The 17,883-nt window shown below is 43.7% G+C and overlaps 1 protein-coding gene across 1 annotated transcript in view; it reads left to right on the top strand.

Moving 5' to 3' along the window:
• Positions 1-17,883, top strand: part of VSX2 (visual system homeobox 2) — a 38,171-nt gene that overhangs the window by 16,499 nt on the left and 3,789 nt on the right. Inside the window, exon 4 of the mRNA XM_084827097.1 lies at positions 16,911-17,091. Within this exon, the coding sequence (XP_084683223.1) occupies positions 16,911-17,091 (181 nt within the window). The remainder of the gene's footprint in view (positions 1-16,910; positions 17,092-17,883) is intronic.

Below are 17,883 nucleotides of genomic sequence, written 5' to 3'. Positions count from 1 at the left end.
TATGCAGAACATGTGCCACTTTTACTATATTCATTTAACTTCATATTCCTTTTAGAGAGTCATAGAAAATGATGTCACCATAAACAGTGCAAATAACTTTGACATTGCATTTGAAAAGGCAGCCATAAAGTACTTCCTGGTTTATAACAGCTTTGCAGGTTTGTGTACACAGGAACATAGGAAGCTGCCTTATATCAAGACTTTTCAGACCAATGGTCCAGCTAGCCCAGGGCTTACACTGATTGGCAGTGGCTCTCCAGGGTTGAGGCAGGAGTCTTTTCCAGGCCTACCTGGAGAAGCCAAGGATTGAACCTGGGACCTTTTGCATGAGACCTGTACTACTGAGCTATGACTCAGAACTGGAAATTTCTAAACCAGTCCATATCTGAGTGCATAGGAAGATCTAGGAGCATCCACCTGTCTGAAAATTCTTAGCTAAGTTCATATTTTTCTAGTAAGATGAAATAGTTACATTGCTTGCATTGAACAATGAAGCACTCAGCACAGTACTGAACAATCAAGAAGATTCTGGGGAAGTCCAGTAACTCAAAACAATTCAAACTGTTAACTTCAAAATATGCAATTTCCTACAGTGTAGGAAGTACATTTTTAACATTTATGCCCCACAAAAATGTCGGTACAGGATTTCACACAGAGACCTGGCTCACACGTAACAGCATTTCATGGGTTGTTCAAACTATGAATTGCCTGAATACAGCGGGAGCAAGTGAGCGCACTGCCTCCCACATGCTTGTCTAGTCACTTATCCACTTGCTTTGGCACAGCCATGATTAACTATGGATTTTTAACCCACAGTTAGTCATGATGTGCAAAACAAGTCTTAAGCATTCTTTAGAGAATTTTCAGGGTCCTATGTTGGGACCCAATATAAGCTTCTTTTAAAAGATTTCTTCTCAACATAGCGCACATTAGTGGTAAACCAAGTTAAAGAACTCTGGAAATTGGGCCACTTACATGAAAACTTTTCCTATAGACTATGGGTTGGATCCAGATTTAGTCATACTTAAAGTAGACCCATTGAAATCAGTGGGACTTAAATTAGTCATGACTTTCTGTAGAGAAAGACATGATATCTGTTCCAAGGCGCTTCTATCTAAAGTAAACTTAAAGCAATGTGAATAGGCAAAGGGCAGTTATGGTTAAAGTCACCAGCACATGTGGACATCTGACCCTTTTAAACACCACTGTGCAGATTCATCCTTAGAGAAAACAAGCCAGATTGGGAGATGGCAGGGCAGAGATTAGGATTAGGAAATCATCAGTGAAGAGATAATTACTGAGCTAGTCAAGAGTGTGCATGTCATATTAACACTTAGCATTTATATAGTGGTTTTCCTAAGAGCTCCATATACATTATCCCAGTCATAATCCTCCTTATAACAGCCACCATGTTAAGGCAGCCAGTGCTATAATCCCTATATTTAAAGTGGGAACTAAGGCTGAGAGAAAGTATTTGGCTAATATCACCCACAGAAGTCACAGCTGAGTTAAGTTGTGAATCACCTATTCCCTGACTCATAGCTTGTGCTCTCAATTACTACATGGCACAAAAAGTACAACCATCCCGTTGAATTTGCTTGCTGTTTTCTATGTTTATGTTTTCTTCTAAAGAAATTCAGTTCAGCAGACTCTTGAGTTGCTTGTATGCAAGAAAAGGTAACATGTTCCCACTCTGTTCCTGAATACCACAGAGACTGATACAAGGTTGCCACTTTTCCACAGGGCTTTTGTGACTTTAATACCTGTAAAACAAGGAGAAATTCAGCAGGTAATTTTCCTACCATGAAGATGCAGTGGTGGAGAAACGTTTTACCTGCTGAATTCCCTCACCTGTCAGATTAAAAAAAAAGTCAGCATCCTTAGACTGATGCTTCTTTATCAGAGCTTGTGACTGAAAATAATCTGTGGGGATGTAGCAGTGATGATGCCAGTATCAGCATCCTTCAACAGCTGTTGGGGCTGCAGTACCCTGACAGGGCCCACAGCTGACCCCTGATCTGGGCTCCCCTTTAAAAACATTTTGATAGGCTTGGTGCTCCAAGCAGTGCCAGGTGGCTGGGTCAAGCTGCCATTTAAATTTCCTACAATGCCCCTAATGTAGTATCACCCTGGGGCATTATGGGAAATTTAAATGGCTGCTAGACTCAGCCACCCAGTGTTGCTTGGAAAGTGGCTGTAGCTCAGTGGTAGGGCACATGCCATGCATTCAAAAGATCCTAGTTTTGATACCCAGCATCTCCAGGTAGATCTGGAAAAGATCCCTGTCCGAAGCCCTGGAAATCTGCGAGCCAGTGTAAACTAGGGTTGAGGAACTTTGGGCCTATGGGCCACATGCGGATATCCAGGCCTCTCAGTCCAGATTGTCATTGCTCCGGGATATTGATATTGCTGAGGATTGGACTCGATGGTCTTATAGGCCCCTTCCAACCCTACTGTTCTGTGATTCTATTTACTTCCTCCTGCTCTGTCCCACAACTACAAAGCAGATGGCAGGAACCTTGTACAAGTTGGGGAAAGAAAATGCCTTGTTGCAAATATTTTTTTTCTATTGAGTACTAAACAAAGGTAAGAGTCACATCTGTAGCTCCACCCACTTTTGGCACTGGCCCCTACCACTTTTTTACTCTGGCTGTGTCCACTGCTGGAATGCAAACGCTGACAGGTTTCAACTGAGGTAATGCAGACTTTGACAGGAAAAAGGTTTTCCATTCCATTCTTGGTGTAGACAGTACTGAGCAAGGTGGACCTTTGATCTGATTTGGTGCAAGGTAGCTTCCTGTGTTCCCTATACTGCTGCTGCTCACTCCCAGGTAAGCCTGCTATGATGCACTGATGGAGGAGGGGGACCATCAGAAGGCACTTTACCCTGTGGAGCCGCTCAAACAAGGAACTGGCCCTGGTCTGTTTATGCAAAAGGATATGCCATATAATCTGGAGTATAAAGGCGAGACATGTGTAGCTTAGTACTGAACACCTAACTCCACCTACTAAAACACAATGACTTCATCATTTAATTACGTAAAATACTTCTGTACTTCTTAATATGTTAAAATCCCTAAGCAGTTCACATTAAAATTCCACATAACAATATGACATCCAGATAAAATAATAATTAAAATAACAACAGGGTAGTAACAGAGTCCCTCACAGGTCAAGAGAAGCCTGTGTTCAAGAGGTGTCTAAAACTTGCTACCGTTTCTGCCTCTTGAACCGCATGTGGGAGAGTGTTCCAAAAGGTGGGTGCCTGCTTACTGAGAAGGCCTGCTTACACACCTCTACCTAGCGACATTCTGTTGGCTGTGGAATGACCAGCAAAGCCTCCTCAGAAGACCTCATGGGTTGACTATGTGTCTTCCCTATGTATAAGGGAAGACATCAGCTAGGTATCCTGGTCCCAAGTTTAGGGCTTTGTATGTCAACAGAAAAACCTTGAACATGGCTTGGTAGCTAATAGGCAGCTAGTGCAGTAATTTTAATACCTGTGTGTAATACACTCTGCTGAGCATCCTAGCTGCTACATTCTGCACATGCTGCAGTTTCTGTGCTAGCAAAAGAAGCATTGATGTGAAAGGCAGGATCCGAGCAAACATCATGTATGAATGTGTGTGCTTGTGGCCCTCTAGTGGGCATTTTACAGCTGAAAAGCAACCACACATCTGTGTCCAGTAAAGTTCATTGCGGGGAATCCTTTGCTGAAATCTTCCAAAGGTGCTAAGTGTCTTGCCATTTGTAAGCCATAAGGCGGCACTCCTATATACACTTACCTGGGAGTAAAGTCCATTGACATGCATAGGATTATCCTGTTAGTCATAGAAAGGATAAATGGTAATCAACATCATGATCTAAGAACTGGAAGGGGAAGTGCTTGTCTATAAATACCAGCAACATGATGTCTGTCTTGCATTGAGAAAGAGACACAGGAGCAATCTGCATTCTTCCCTGCATGAGTAGTCTTATTTCATTTCTATACCACCCAATAGCCAAAGCTCTCTGGGTGGTTCACAACAATCCACAAAAATTATAAACCACAACATTATACAACCCTATATGAGACCACATTATAATAAAACATAGTCTAAAATGTTTAACATGCAAAATTTAAAACAATTTAAACAACTAAAAATAATTTCAATACACTATTTCAATAACAGACCTGCTCAAGACAGCTGACATAAATGCCCCATCATATGCCATTAAATGCCTGGGAGAGCAGTTTTAACCTAGGGCTAAAAAGGTGACAGTGTTGGCATCGGGCAGGCCTCAGTGGGGAGCTTATTCCAAAAACAGTGTCTTTGAAACATGAGAGGCGTACCTTCTCTTCACATATATTATTTCCTTCTTTCCGATTGGAGCATAGGTACAGTCTGGATTGTGTGTGTGGTTGGTATTGCTTGTGGTGACATGGGGCTTGTAAGCACATTCAGTAACTGCATCCCGTATCAATAGAGCATTTTCTGTGGACTGGTTCCATTTCCTAACCTGCCAGTTCTTGCCCCTTGATGTGCTAGGCTCCACACCTTAACCCCCTAGACTCCACTGATAGGAGTGGCCTAGCAGGATGGGTGGTCTTGTAGCACTCCCCCACCCCTTTGGAAATGATAGTCTCCACTGCTTGTTATTTTATTATTTAGAATGCATTTGCACTGGCAGTTGATACCGTAGGGCAGTGTCCAATTCTGTCATTCCATTAGCACAAATGATGTTGCACAAGCAGAAACTAAGTCTGAACTATGCACAAGCATACAAATTAATTAAATTTTGATATGTTGTATAAAAAAATAAAACAAACTCCATTCAGTGCACTTCAAAGTGCACACATAACAGTATTTACACTATTCACCCTTATATTCTATTTGGAACATTTATACACACGCTATAAATTGTTATGCAATACTGGTCCACTGTTGTATACTAGTCCACATGTTGACTAGAAGAACTGGGGTTTAAAGTTTCAAAGTGACAAAAAGATGGGGCTTTTAAAGCACTCTAACAGCATTAGTCTCAATCCATCTTTAGCAGTAGAATATCCAGTCCTTTTACAAATGCTGCGGAATGGACAGCCTTGTTGCAGTGAATATCCATATTATGATGCTTACTGGATTTTTAAAAACAAAAGCTGATGTTAATTATCTACTTATGTTTCCTTTGCATGCATATTTTAAAACAGAAGTTATTTCCAATTTTATTTATATTATCCTTAATACCCTTTGTCTATTTGCACTTGTCTTTGCATGCTAAATGTTTATGAGAGCCCTTGGGATAAGAATAACCCTGTTCATAAATAACTTAATTTCCTTTCACATAGTGTAAGCTCTCAGATTATAACTTTTGGTGTGAAATAACTTCATACAGCAGATATGAAACCTGTAGCCCCTATGTGCTGGGACTATATAGCAAGCAGTAGAAGCTAGGGAATATGTACAAACTAGCTTCCAGCTTTAGACATGGTGGTGTCCCATGGTCAGAGGTATCAGCCTCTTCCAAGGATACCCTTCCCATGTTTTCAGAAGGAGACTACCATGAATTTCTGAATTTGGAACATAAGCAGTTGTTGTATGATGTCTGTAAGGTCTCCTTTCTTAGAAATACATGATTACTTTTAACTTTATAGACATTTAAATTCTGTCCACACAAATATAGAAGAGAGCTTTAAAAAAAGATGGCAAACGAAAGGAAATCCTCTTAATATTTTTTTTTAAAGGACATTGTGAATGCTTGGGATTGGCAAAGTATAACTCTTACAAACTCTGGAGACAGCAGCTGTTGTCCAAAAGTAAGCAGCAGGGCATATCTATCCCATTCTGTCAAGGTGGCATTTGCCTGTTATATTAATAGAGAGTGCTTCTCATGTCTGGATTTGTACACCAACAGAATAGGGAAGGAAACATACTGGGCAGTGTCAAATTTCATTGCATGGAGCCACCTAATGGACAAGAAGAAAAGTTACATGGAAGATGAGATGAAATAAGTGGAAGTGGCAAGACTGATCAGGGTGGGTTGAATGAACATTTGTCTTTGGGTGTTTTCACATATGAAAGCATTTTTCCCTGAATTATCTTGTAATGCTATTATAAAACCGTCATTAGTCAGAATGCTCATTTGAATTAAACATGACTGCCCTGGTATCTATTCTACATCATCCACACATTCACGAATTGTGGTAAAGATATAATGGAGATTTAAACCTCATGACCGCATCCAGCTCTAGTAAAATGCAATAGCTAGTGGCCCCAGATGGGCATCCCCATCTGCATCCAAAAGCTGCATCCAGCCAATTCACTCGGTTGTCTCACACTGTGGATGCAAATGTATATCCAGATGAACATCTGTATCAGGTGTGTGCATGTAAGCATCCTTAGATATTTGGATTTCCCTTGTTGGATCAGGTCACATGTATAAAAACAAGTCTGTAAATGTCTCTGAATATGTGCCGGTGTGTGTATAAGAATATATATGCCATTTATTAAAAGGAAATTTACTATGGTGGTGTGCACATAACCTCTTGATAAGCTGGTCATCTGTAACATCTTGGGAAACTATAAGGTGAATGTTACCACCCCAATTCCCTAAATTTCTGATTAAGTGCAGATGTGTGCTGTAAAATGTTACTTACTACTTGGCAGGCAACTGGCTTACCACCATGAGATTACAAGCACACAGTGGTAAATTACCTCTTGGTAAATGATGATCTGTATTCTTGCTGTATGTGTATCCAGAAGTGAGAATGTTCACTGAACATGAAAGAGAATGAGATGGACAGACAAGACTAGAGCTGGAGACGAATGAGAAGGGATTTTTTCCCCAGAGACTTGAAGGCAATTTGTAAGAGGGGCCACTGCTCAAAGTGTATATGCCTGTCCAGTTTTGCCTGATAAACAGGTTTTGCAGGTTTTTGTATGGTTCACCAAACCTGCAAATCCTGTTTGACAAGAGGTGGCAGTGGGACAAAGTAAATATGTACAGCAGCTTTCTCCAACCTGGTGCAGTTCAGATGTTTTAGATAATAGCTCTCAGCATTCCTGACCATTGGCCATGCTGGCTAGGGCTGATGGGAGTTGAAGTCCAACACATTTGGGGGGCATCAGACTAGGGAAGGCTGATATACAGTCTATGCCATGGGAAACCAAGGCCCTCTCAAGCCAGTTCCAACTCTCTGAAACACTATTCTTATATCCAGCCTAGTATTTCCTTTGGTGCCTGCCTAAGGCTCCATGGGAAACCTTACCAGTTCTAGATTAATTTATTTGCCACAGGCAGTATCCAATGGTAGTCCTACCCAGATGAGGCCTATTCACTTCAATGGGTCTACTCTGTGTAGGAGTACCATTGGATATTGCCCCAACTCTCCACAAAGACATTGTGTTTAAAGCAGCTCACATATAGAAGATAACAACAAAACACAAAAGCAAACAACCCTGAGATCTATGCCCATACCCCACCGACTGATCTCCCTCCACACTAGAGGAGGCTACACTTATTTTATGCAAAGGATCAATCCTCTAAGGGCAGGCCCAAGTCAGTTTCCCACCTTAAGCAGCTGCAGTGCATGATCAGGGCAGGCCCTACTATTAGTCAGGGTGAGGCAGCTCACCTCCAGTGACACATTTTTGGATGCCATTAAAGGGCATGAAATTGTCAGTTAACTGCTTTTTAAGGCTGCATTTCCCCTTCATGGATCACTGCCTTGTTGTGGCAAAGGGGCTAGCGTAACTCAATGAAGCCATAAGCTATGCCGTGCAGGGCCACCCAAGATGGACAGGTCATGGCGGAGAGTTCTGACAAAATGTGGTCCACTGGAGAAGGAAATGGCAACCCACTCCAATATTCTTGCCAAGAAAACCCCATGGAACCTATCACAAGGCTAAAAGATGATGCCGGAAGATGAGCCCCTCAGGTCGGAAGGTGTCCAATATACTACTGGGGAAGAGCAGAGGGAATTTCCAAGTAGTGCCAGAAAGAGTGAAGCGGCTGGGCCAAAGCCAAAAGGACACTCAGCTGTGGATATGTCTGGTGGTGAAAAGAAAGTCCGATGCTTTAAAGAACAATATTGTTTAGGAACCTGGAATATAAGATCAATGAATCAAGGTAAGCTGGAGGTGGTCAAACATGAGATGGCAAGATTGAACATCGACATCTTGGGAATCAGCGAACTAAAATGGACAAGCATGGGCAAATTTAATGCAGGTGACCATCATATCTACTACTGTGGGCAAGAATCCCTTAGAAGAAATGGAGTAGCACTCATAGTCAACAAAAGGGTGGGAAAAGCAGTACAGGGGTACAGTCTCAAAAACGACAGAATGATCTCAGTACGAATCCAAGGCAAACCATTCAACATCACAGTAATTCAAGTCTATGCCCCAACCACTGAGGCCAAAGAAGCTGAGGTTGATCGGTTCTATGAAGACCTACAACACCTTCTAGAACTAAGAGCAAAAAAAAAAAAGTCCTATTCATCATAGGGGATTGGAATGCCAAAGTAGGAAGTCAAGAAATCACTGGGATAACAGGCAAGCATGGCCTTGGTGTACAAAATGAAGCAGGACAAAAGCTAATAGAGTTTTGTCAACAGAACACGCTGACCATAGCAAACACTCTTTTCCAACAGCACAAGAGGCGACTGTACGCATGGACGTCACTAGATGGTCAATATCGAAATCAGATTGATTATGTACTTTGCAGCCAAAGGTGGAGAAGCTCCATACAGTCAGTAAAAACAAGACCTGGCGCTGACTGTGGCTCAGATCATGAGCTGCTTGTTGCAAAATTTCGGCTTAAATTGAAGCACGTAGGGAAAACCACTAAACCATTCAGGTATGACCTAAATCATATCCCTGATGAATATACAGTGGAGGTGAGGAATAGATTTCAGGGATTAGACCTGATAGACAGAGTGCCTGAGGAACTATGGACGGAGGTCCGTAACATTGTTCAGGAGGCAGCAACTCAATCCATCCCAAAGAAAAAGAAATGCAAGAAAGCAAAGCGGCTGTCTGATGAGGCTTTACAAGTAGCTGAGGGAAGCGAAAAGCAAGGGAGAAAGGGGAAGATATACCCAACTGAATGCAGAGTTTCAGAGAATAGCAAGGAGAGACAAGAAGGCCTTCTTAAATGAACAATGCAAAGAAATTGAGGAAAAAAATAGAATGGGAAAGACTAGAGATCTTTTCAAGAAAATTGGAGATCTCAAGGGAACGTTTTGTGCAAAGACGGGCATGATAAAGGACAAAGAAGGCAGGGACCTAACAGAAGCAGAGGAGATTAAGAAGAGGTGGAAAGAATACACAGAAGAACTATACAGGAAAGATCTTAATTTCCCTGATAGCCATGATAGTGCGGTCACTAAACTTGGGCTGGACATCCTAGAGAGTGAAGTCAAGTGGGCCTTAGGAAGCATTACTATCAACAAAGCTAGCGGAGATGACAGTATTCCAGCTGAGCTATTTAAATCCTAAAAGATGCTGTTGAAGTGCTGCACTCAATATGCCAACAAATTTGGAACACTCAACAGTGGCCACAAGACTGGAAAAGGTCAGTTTACATTCCAATTCCAAAGAAGGGCAATGCCAAAGAGTGTTCAGACTACCATACAATTGCGCTCATTTCACATGCCAGCAAGGTGATGCTCAAAATCCTACAAGCTAGGCTTCAGCAGCATGTGAACAAAGAACTACCAGAAGTACAAGCTGGGTTTTGAAGAGGCAGAGGAACTAGAGAGTAAATCGCCAACATTCACTGGATCATGGAGAAAGCAAGAGAATTCCAGAAAAACGTCTATTTCTGCTTCATTGACTACGCTAAAGCCTTTGATTGTGTGGATCACAACAAACTGTGGCAAATTCTGAAAGAGATGGGAGTACCAGACCACCTTACCTGTCTCCTGAGAAACCTGTACGAGGGTCAAGAAGCAACAGTAAGAACCGGACATGGAACAACCGATTGGTTCAAAATTGGGAAAGGAGTACGACAAGGCTGTATATTGTCGCCCTGCTTATTTAACTTATATGCAGAGTACATCATGAGAAACGTCGGGTTGGATGAATCACAGGTCGGAATTGTGCCTGCCCGGACCTTAAGATCATCAGCAGCAGCCCTTCTCCGTGAGCCCCTGCCAAAGGAAGTGAGGCGGGTGGCTACTAGGAGGAGGGCTTTTTCTGTTGTGGCACCCCGGCTCTGGAATGAGCTCCCTAGTGAGGTTCGCCTGGCGCCTACATTGTACTCCTTTCGGCGCCAGGTGAAGACCTTTTTATTTTCCCAGGCATTTTAGCTTTCTAAATTTTTATCTTTGCTGTTTTAAATCTGTATTTTAAACTCCTGTACTGCTGCTAGGTTTTATTGTGGTTGTATTGTTATATTGTGGTTTTAATGTTCTATATATTTTAAATTGTTTTATTGTGTGTTGTTTGGTTTTAGTTTTTGTGAACCGCCCAGAGAGCTTCGGGTATTGGGCGGTATAGAAATAAATAAATAAATAAATAAATAAAATTGAGATTGCCGGGAGAATTATCAACAACCTCAGATATGCAGACGATACCACCCTAATGGCAGAAAGCGAAGAGGATCTAAAGAGCCTCTTATTGAGGGTGAAAGTGGAGAGTGCAAAAGCTGATTTGAAACACAACATTAAAAAAACGAAGATCATGGCATCTGGCCCCATCACTTCCTGGCATATAGAAGGGGAAGAAATGGAAGCAGTGACAGATTTTACTTTCTTGGGCTCCAAGATCACCGCAGACGGTGACTGTAGCCATGAAATTAAAAGACGCTTGCTCCTTGGGAGGAAAGCTATGCCAAACCTAGACAGCATAGTAAGAAGCAGAGACATCACCTTGCCGACAAAGGTCCGTCTAATCAAAGCTATGGTTTTCCCAGTAGTAACGTATGGCTGTGAGAGCTGGACTATAAGGAAGGCTGAGCGCCAAAGAATTGATGCTTTCAAACTGTGGTGCTGGAGAAGACTCTTACAAGTCCCCTGGACTGCAAGGAGGTCAAATCAGTCCATCCTAATGGAAATCAACCCTGACTGCTCATAGGAAGGGCAGATACTGAAGCTGAAGCTCAAATATTTTGGCCACCTAATGCGAAGAGAAAACTCCCTGAAAAAGACCCTGATGCTGGGAAAGATTGAAGGCAAAAGGAGAAGGGGACGGCAGAGGATGAGATGGCTAGATAGCATCACCGATGCAATGAATATGAATTTGAGCACACTCCGGGAGAGAGTGGGGGACAGGAAGGCCTGGCGTGCTATGGTCCATGAGGTCACGAAGAGTCGGACACGACTTAACGACTGAACAACAACAACAACAACAAGGCTGCATTCATAAGAATACCAACTAGGGAACCAGTCCCACTGAACACAAGAAGAATTAATTCTGGGTAAAGTATTGCTCATGGCCTTCCTACATTTACGTCAAACAGAGCACAGCTTTCCAGCTTGTCTTTGCTGTATGAAAGGAAGCATGATGGCTGCAGCCCCTCATGGCTTATTTAAGCCATGGTGGGTTGCAGCACGTGCTGGCAGCCATTGTGAATATTCAAGCTGTGACCATGGCTTATTGTGACATCTGAAGCCAGTGCAGGGTGGGTTGTTGCTGTGGTTAACAAACCACCCCCGCCCCAAAACAGCCTAGGATATGATAGCGCTCTTCAAGTACTTGAAAGGTTATCACAGAGAGGAACGCCAGGATTTCTTCTTAGCTATCCAAGAATGCAGGGCACGGAATAATGGGCTCAAGTTACAGGAAGCCAGATTCCAGCTGAACATCAGGAAAAACATCCTGACTGTTAGAGCAATACGACAAGGGAACCAATTACCTAGGGAGGTAGTGGGCTCTCCCACACTGGAGGCATTCAAGACCAGCCTGGACAGCCATCTGGCAGGGATGCTCTGACTTGGATTCCTGCACTAAGCAGGGGATCGGACTCAATGGGCTTATAGGCCCCTTCCAACCCTACTATTCTATGATTCTATGAACAATGGCAACAACCAACCCTCACCAGATTCGGATATCACAGTAAGCCATGGAGACTGTCCACCACAGCTTAAATAATCACAATGGCTGCAGGCAATTGCTGCAACCCACCATGGCTTAAATAAACCTCAGTGGGCTGTGGTGATCATGTAAACCAGGCTAGATGGCAGCAGTAACTAACTACTACAAAATACTGGGATGAGACAGAAGGAGCACCATGCATTTCTGGGTAGGGGGTATTTGCAGCCTTAGGTTAACTTCCAGTATATGATCTATGTGAAAATGCCTTTCCTTCAAGTAATGTGTCAAGGGTCTACCATGGGGTGGGGGTTCTCCTCTATGCCATTTATGGGTTGTACCTAATATTAGTCCTACTTAGAGTAGTCCCATTGAAATGAATGGGACTGAAGTTAGACCACAACATCATGTGCTTATAAAGGCCCACTAGTACTATCCCCTTTCTGACGGAGAGCCGCCTGCTAAGTACGAGCTCCCCCTCGCTTAGCCTGCCCCCCATCTATGAATGATACTGGAGCAGAGACCCCCGCTTAATCCGGTCTGGATTGTGCCGTCCGCCCAGCGGAGTCATCAGAGGGTTAAGCTGTCAGCTCTATAATGTTAAACAGGTGTCAAAGGCGCCTCCATATATCTGCAGATTGAAATCAAATTCTTTGCCGTATAAAAAGATAAATTACCCAGGCGATTCCCGCCTCGTCCCACTCATCAAGCCAGCGCCAGACGGCGAGCAATTTTTTTTTAATGTGCTAACGACCTAATCAAGCAATCAAGTCGGAGAAGATTGCGGAGTGACCCCCGAGCATCCATCTGCCAGCGAGCCCCCACCATTCATTTCCATTCCGCCGGGGACAGCGGCTGCTTTCCCTGGAAAGGGGTGGGGGCTAGAGAAGGGGAGGGGGGAGTAAAAAAAAAATAAAGGATTCCTAAACAAATTAACACCCAATTTTCCAGCCTAATTAGTTAAATGAGAAAAAGCTGGTGGCGTGAGTTTGTGGGGTTGTGTCACGGAAGGGAGGGGGCCCCTGCCTCGTGGAGAAGCGAGCGGGAACTTCACCACCACCACCACCACCACGGCATTAATTAGCGCGGGTCAATGGCGCCGATCCCCGGGGAGCAGCCGCTTTAATTTCCCGTGATATTTCAGTGCCTGAGGCCCATCGATTCAAACTGAAATTAACTTATTTTTCAATCAGGCCCGGGCTGCCCCTGGGGCTGACTCTTCCTTTGCCTCCTCCTGAATAGACCGCGAGCAATTTTTCATCTCAAAGCTGATGCCTCTCTCTCTCTCTCTCTCTCTCAGGCGGGAAAAGGAGGGGAGAGGAGAGAGCGGCAGGAGGAATGGGAAATGGGAGACTTGAGCGAGCGCGCTAATAGATTTCGCCTAGGCCCACTGCCGCGGGTCACGCAGCCATGGGACTCCCTCTGCGGACGGCCAATGTCGGGGTGTGCCTGTGCTCCTCAAAGTGGGGGGATTTAAGGCAGGCGGCGCCCATCAGTCTCTCCCTTAGTCTGCCACAGTGGCGTCAAGAAGCCTTCCTCGTATTCCGCACACACCCAAGCAGCGCGCGCGCTCGCTCTGTGACGCCCATTAAATAATGAAAGAGAAAATCCCAGCCATGGAGAGCCAAAAGCAACTAGCACAGAAAGGCAGTAATGGGAAATTAATTATAGCCCTGCACTGAGCCCTCAGACATTGGCTTCTGCCAGTGAGAGAAAGTGGAAATACATTGTAGAGTTGGGAGTACAGTTGCTCCACATAATCTCTGCCTGTGGTGATGTTTGCCATGTGTGGAGGGAGGGCATTTGAACGTGAGAACTCACTCCCACCCCACCTATGACTTCAAAGTCAAGTGGGGAAAGGGAAAGCATAGCCCCCTGCTCTTGCTCTGCTCGCTGCAGTCTGTTTCTGGCCAAGTGGAGTAGAGATGGGGTGGAGGACAGGTGAGACTAGGCAAGGAGAACCCCCTCCGTGTGGTTCCTAATGCAAAAACAGGCTGAACTGTGCCAATGAGAAGAGATACTATCCTGTCTTCAGTAGGACCATCTCATGGTATTTTGGTGTCCCAGTGAAGTACAATTTCCCTTCCCCCTGCAACATTATCGCTATTAATTCCAGAATAGCATAAAGTGTGTGTGTGGGGGGGGGGGGATCCAAGTTTTCTAGAAGATTTATATCTTCTATTTTTAATTTCTTTAACATTGCAACATTTATCTGTGTCACTATACATTTGTTTAGGGGCCGCGGTGGCTTAGTGGTTAAGACGCTGAACTGCAGACTGGAAGGTCGGCAGGTCAGCAGTTCGAGACCTGAGTGCTGCGTGACGGAGTGAGCTCCCGTCTTCAGTCCCAGCTTCTGCCAACCTAGCAGTTCAAAAGCAAGAAATTGCAAGTAGATAAATAGGTACCGCCTCGGCGGGAAAGGTAACAGCGTTCTGTGCACCTTGGTGTTCAGTCATGCCGGCCACATGACCACGGAAGCGTCTTTGGACAGCGCTGGCTCTTCGGCTTAGAAACGGGGATGAGCACCACACTCTAGAGTCGGACATGACTGGTTGGGGACACCTTTACCTTTTATACATTTGTTTGGAACATAGTATATGCATCCTTTAAACCAGTGGACCCACTTTCACATTTTCACTTTTTGTTTATAAGGACAGGGGATGAGAATCCACCCAAGAACACTTCTTTGGACACACATTTTCCTGTTCCAGGAAACAGGAAACTCCCATTGCACTCCATTTAACAACTCCTATTGCACCTTGCTGCCTCTCTCACTAGGGAAAATATTGGCACATGGCTGCAGTCTGGAGAGGCCAATGCAGCTTTTCCTTTAGTGTGTGCTTGGCCTTGCCTGGCCACTATTGCTGTGGCATACGTGGGGGTTATTTGGTGCCCAAGGCAACCACCCACTTTGCCTCCTCCTAGAAACTGCCCTGGTCTTCAGCATGGCCAACTTAGGCCTGTTTTTATACCTCTCAAGCCAGGCTAGCTTCATGAAAGATCACTCTGACTGGCAAGGCTGGCCCAAGTTATTTTGTTGCCTGAGGCGAAGGACAAGATGGCACCACCTTCATTCCACCTACAGAAGCCAACCTGACTGGTAAATTACTCTTACTTTGACATTGGCAATGCGACAGTGTCCATACTTGAAGGCAGCAGGCTAGCTTAGGGAGTGCAGAGCAAGCTGTGAAGAACACATAGCTCTGTTCTTCAACAGAGAGGAATAGTGAGGGGGCTGCCGCTACTGCCCCCTCCACACCTGCCTGCATCTTCTGCCTGAGGTGACTGCCTAATAGTACTCACTCTGTACCTCACTCTGCCTAATAGTAGGCCCCCCTGCTGACTGGCATTGCAGGGGAAAGGTGCCTGGTTAGGGCAAGAGCAAGGCTGGGGAGCTTGAAGCCTTCCCCACCTCCATACTTGCCACATCAAAGGCAGTTCAGCTTAACTTTGGCACTTATGTTGACACTAAAGGGTAGTGAAGGAGACCTCTCACTTCTTCAATGTTGTCTTGCCTCAGCGGTGGCAATAGTGGCAGATGCAGCATCAGAGCTTCATGGAGTAGAGATTCTGGACTAGACATGCTTCCATCTCTCTGCATAGCCCTTCCAATCTCTTGGTCATGTGTAGGTGTAACCAAGACACAGCACTTCTACATAATTGATAACACCATTTTCCTAACATTTTATGTTTGCTCTTGGTTTTACTTCCAATATTTGAGTGGCTCAGGTATGCTCAGGCTGCTTCCACACCAGGCATTTAGTGTGAAATCGCTGTGCTTTGTTCACTCGCATTACTGGGGTGGGTACCACTTTACATAGGCATCCATTTGTAATCCTCCTGTGTTTTCTCAGTGATTCTTCTATCTTTTTTCGTAGTGCAGAAAGTCCAGCTTTTGGGGGGGGAGGATGTAAGAGCAGTGCAATCGCCACAGGTATAGAATACTACTCTTCCATCGTTTTAAAGAGGTGTGGTTTTGATGTAGATATTGTCATACCAGGCAGGTGAATCTGTTGCAGCTGATCACACATACCCTATAACCTTTGTGGTGGGCATCATTTTATAACCCCATTGATTTTTTAAATCAATATTTTGATTTAAAAGCTCTAAAATGCTTTCCTAGCTATATTTTTTTAGATGATAGAACATTCTTTCATTTGTTGTGCTGGTAGTTTAATAGAGTGCTTTAGTGCTATAACCCTAATTTAAAAATAAAAAACTATTTTAGCAATATTTTTTCCTAATTAAACATTTTCAGTCTATACTTCCTGTCCAAAACAATTGTTAAAACATTTGGTTTTTTGACATTTCATGGGTAGTAATGGGTAATTATGCTGAAATAAATAAGTGTTTAGTGCTAAATAAATAATTGTTTTTTGTATTTTTTTAGGATTGCTCAGAATTTTTTTCTTCTTCAAATGACTATTTATTTATTACATTTCTGTACTGCCCAATAGCCAAAGGTCTCTTAGGTAAGGTCCAATTTACTTAGGTAAAGTGGTCCTTCCCTTTTTCCACCCATACTAGCTGCGTCAGAGAGCTTCGGCTACTGGGCGGTATAGAACTGAAATAAATGAAATAAATAAAATAATAAATGTCACTCCCGGTGTGGATAGAACATAGAGGGATGAACATTCAGAAAAAGTGCAGTATTCCCAATATTTTGGAAAGTTACTTGCAATTCTGCTTGTAGCCTTCAGTGGAAGATCAATGATTTATTAGCACTAGGAGCCACCTATCTGGAAGCAAGCTGACCACGTGTATTCAAAACCTCACATTAGCATGGGCCTATTTATTCCATTTCATATTTGCAGTATTTTACAATCAGACTAGATTAGGGTGCAGCAGTCATATGGCAAAACAGTACTGTCCTTACCTAACAATATTCCTTTCTTGTAGGTTTGGTTTCAGAATCGAAGGGCCAAATGGCGGAAGAGGGAGAAATGCTGGGGCAGGAGCAGCGTAATGGCAGAGTACGGGCTGTATGGTGCGATGGTACGTCACTCCATTCCACTGCCAGAATCCATCCTCAAATCGGCCAAGGATGGCATAATGGAATCCTGCGCTCCTTGGCTGTTGGGTAAGAGATCAACCTTGGGAATAGATCTATTTTTGTTTAGCCAGTTTCCCTGGCAGGAAATAAAGCAATTGGGCCAGGGAAGTGTATAGGTACATAGGAGTTGTTGCTACAGGCATGAAGTTTGCGTATAGTTTCGTCATTAAATCTAGGGGTTGATCAGCAGGCTCAGACGAAGTCATGACTGCCAATAATGCATTATTTCAGGGGGGAAGCTCCATTAAATTTTTATGGAACACAACTCCTTAATGTTTTCTTTTGTGAACTGCCTAGAGAGCTTCAGCTATTGGGCAGTATAGGCATTTAATAAATAAATAAATTCTTAGGCATGGTGCTTATGTTACATTCCCACAGTCCTGCTGCCAAAAACAGTTCTCCACATTCAATCTGTGATGTTTAGAACAGCAGCTTGCCACATAAATAACTGATACCATGTCAAGAGTCTCCATGCTCCTGCCAGATATTCATGCTGGCTGCTAGCTGAGGGTGTAGATGGCAAAAATAGCTGTGGTTCCTTAAAAAAAATAACAATTGTTGTAGGAGCTTTCATAAGCACGAATCTTCTTCATCAGACATGGAAAGTGGAAGTGTAGTGCCTATTGCCAATTGTGTCATAATACATGTGGGAAAGGGGCTGAATAGATATATGCAGTTAAGAAGAGTTCTGCTGGATTAAACCAAGGGTCTTTCTAGTCTAGCATACTTTCCAACAAACCGGGTGCCTTTGGGAAGCTAACAAACATGCCTGGAAGGCAATAGTCCTCTCCGAATTCTGAATCCCTAGGCTGACACCCC

The sequence above is a fragment of the Heloderma suspectum genome, chromosome 1 (assembly GCF_057233095.1).
Source record: "Heloderma suspectum isolate Gila_16-S chromosome 1, 16-S_ref, whole genome shotgun sequence".
Taxonomy (NCBI): Eukaryota; Metazoa; Chordata; class Lepidosauria; order Squamata; family Helodermatidae; genus Heloderma; species Heloderma suspectum.
Note: the sequence above shows the minus strand (reverse complement) of the source record. Positions and strands in the feature narration are given on the sequence as shown.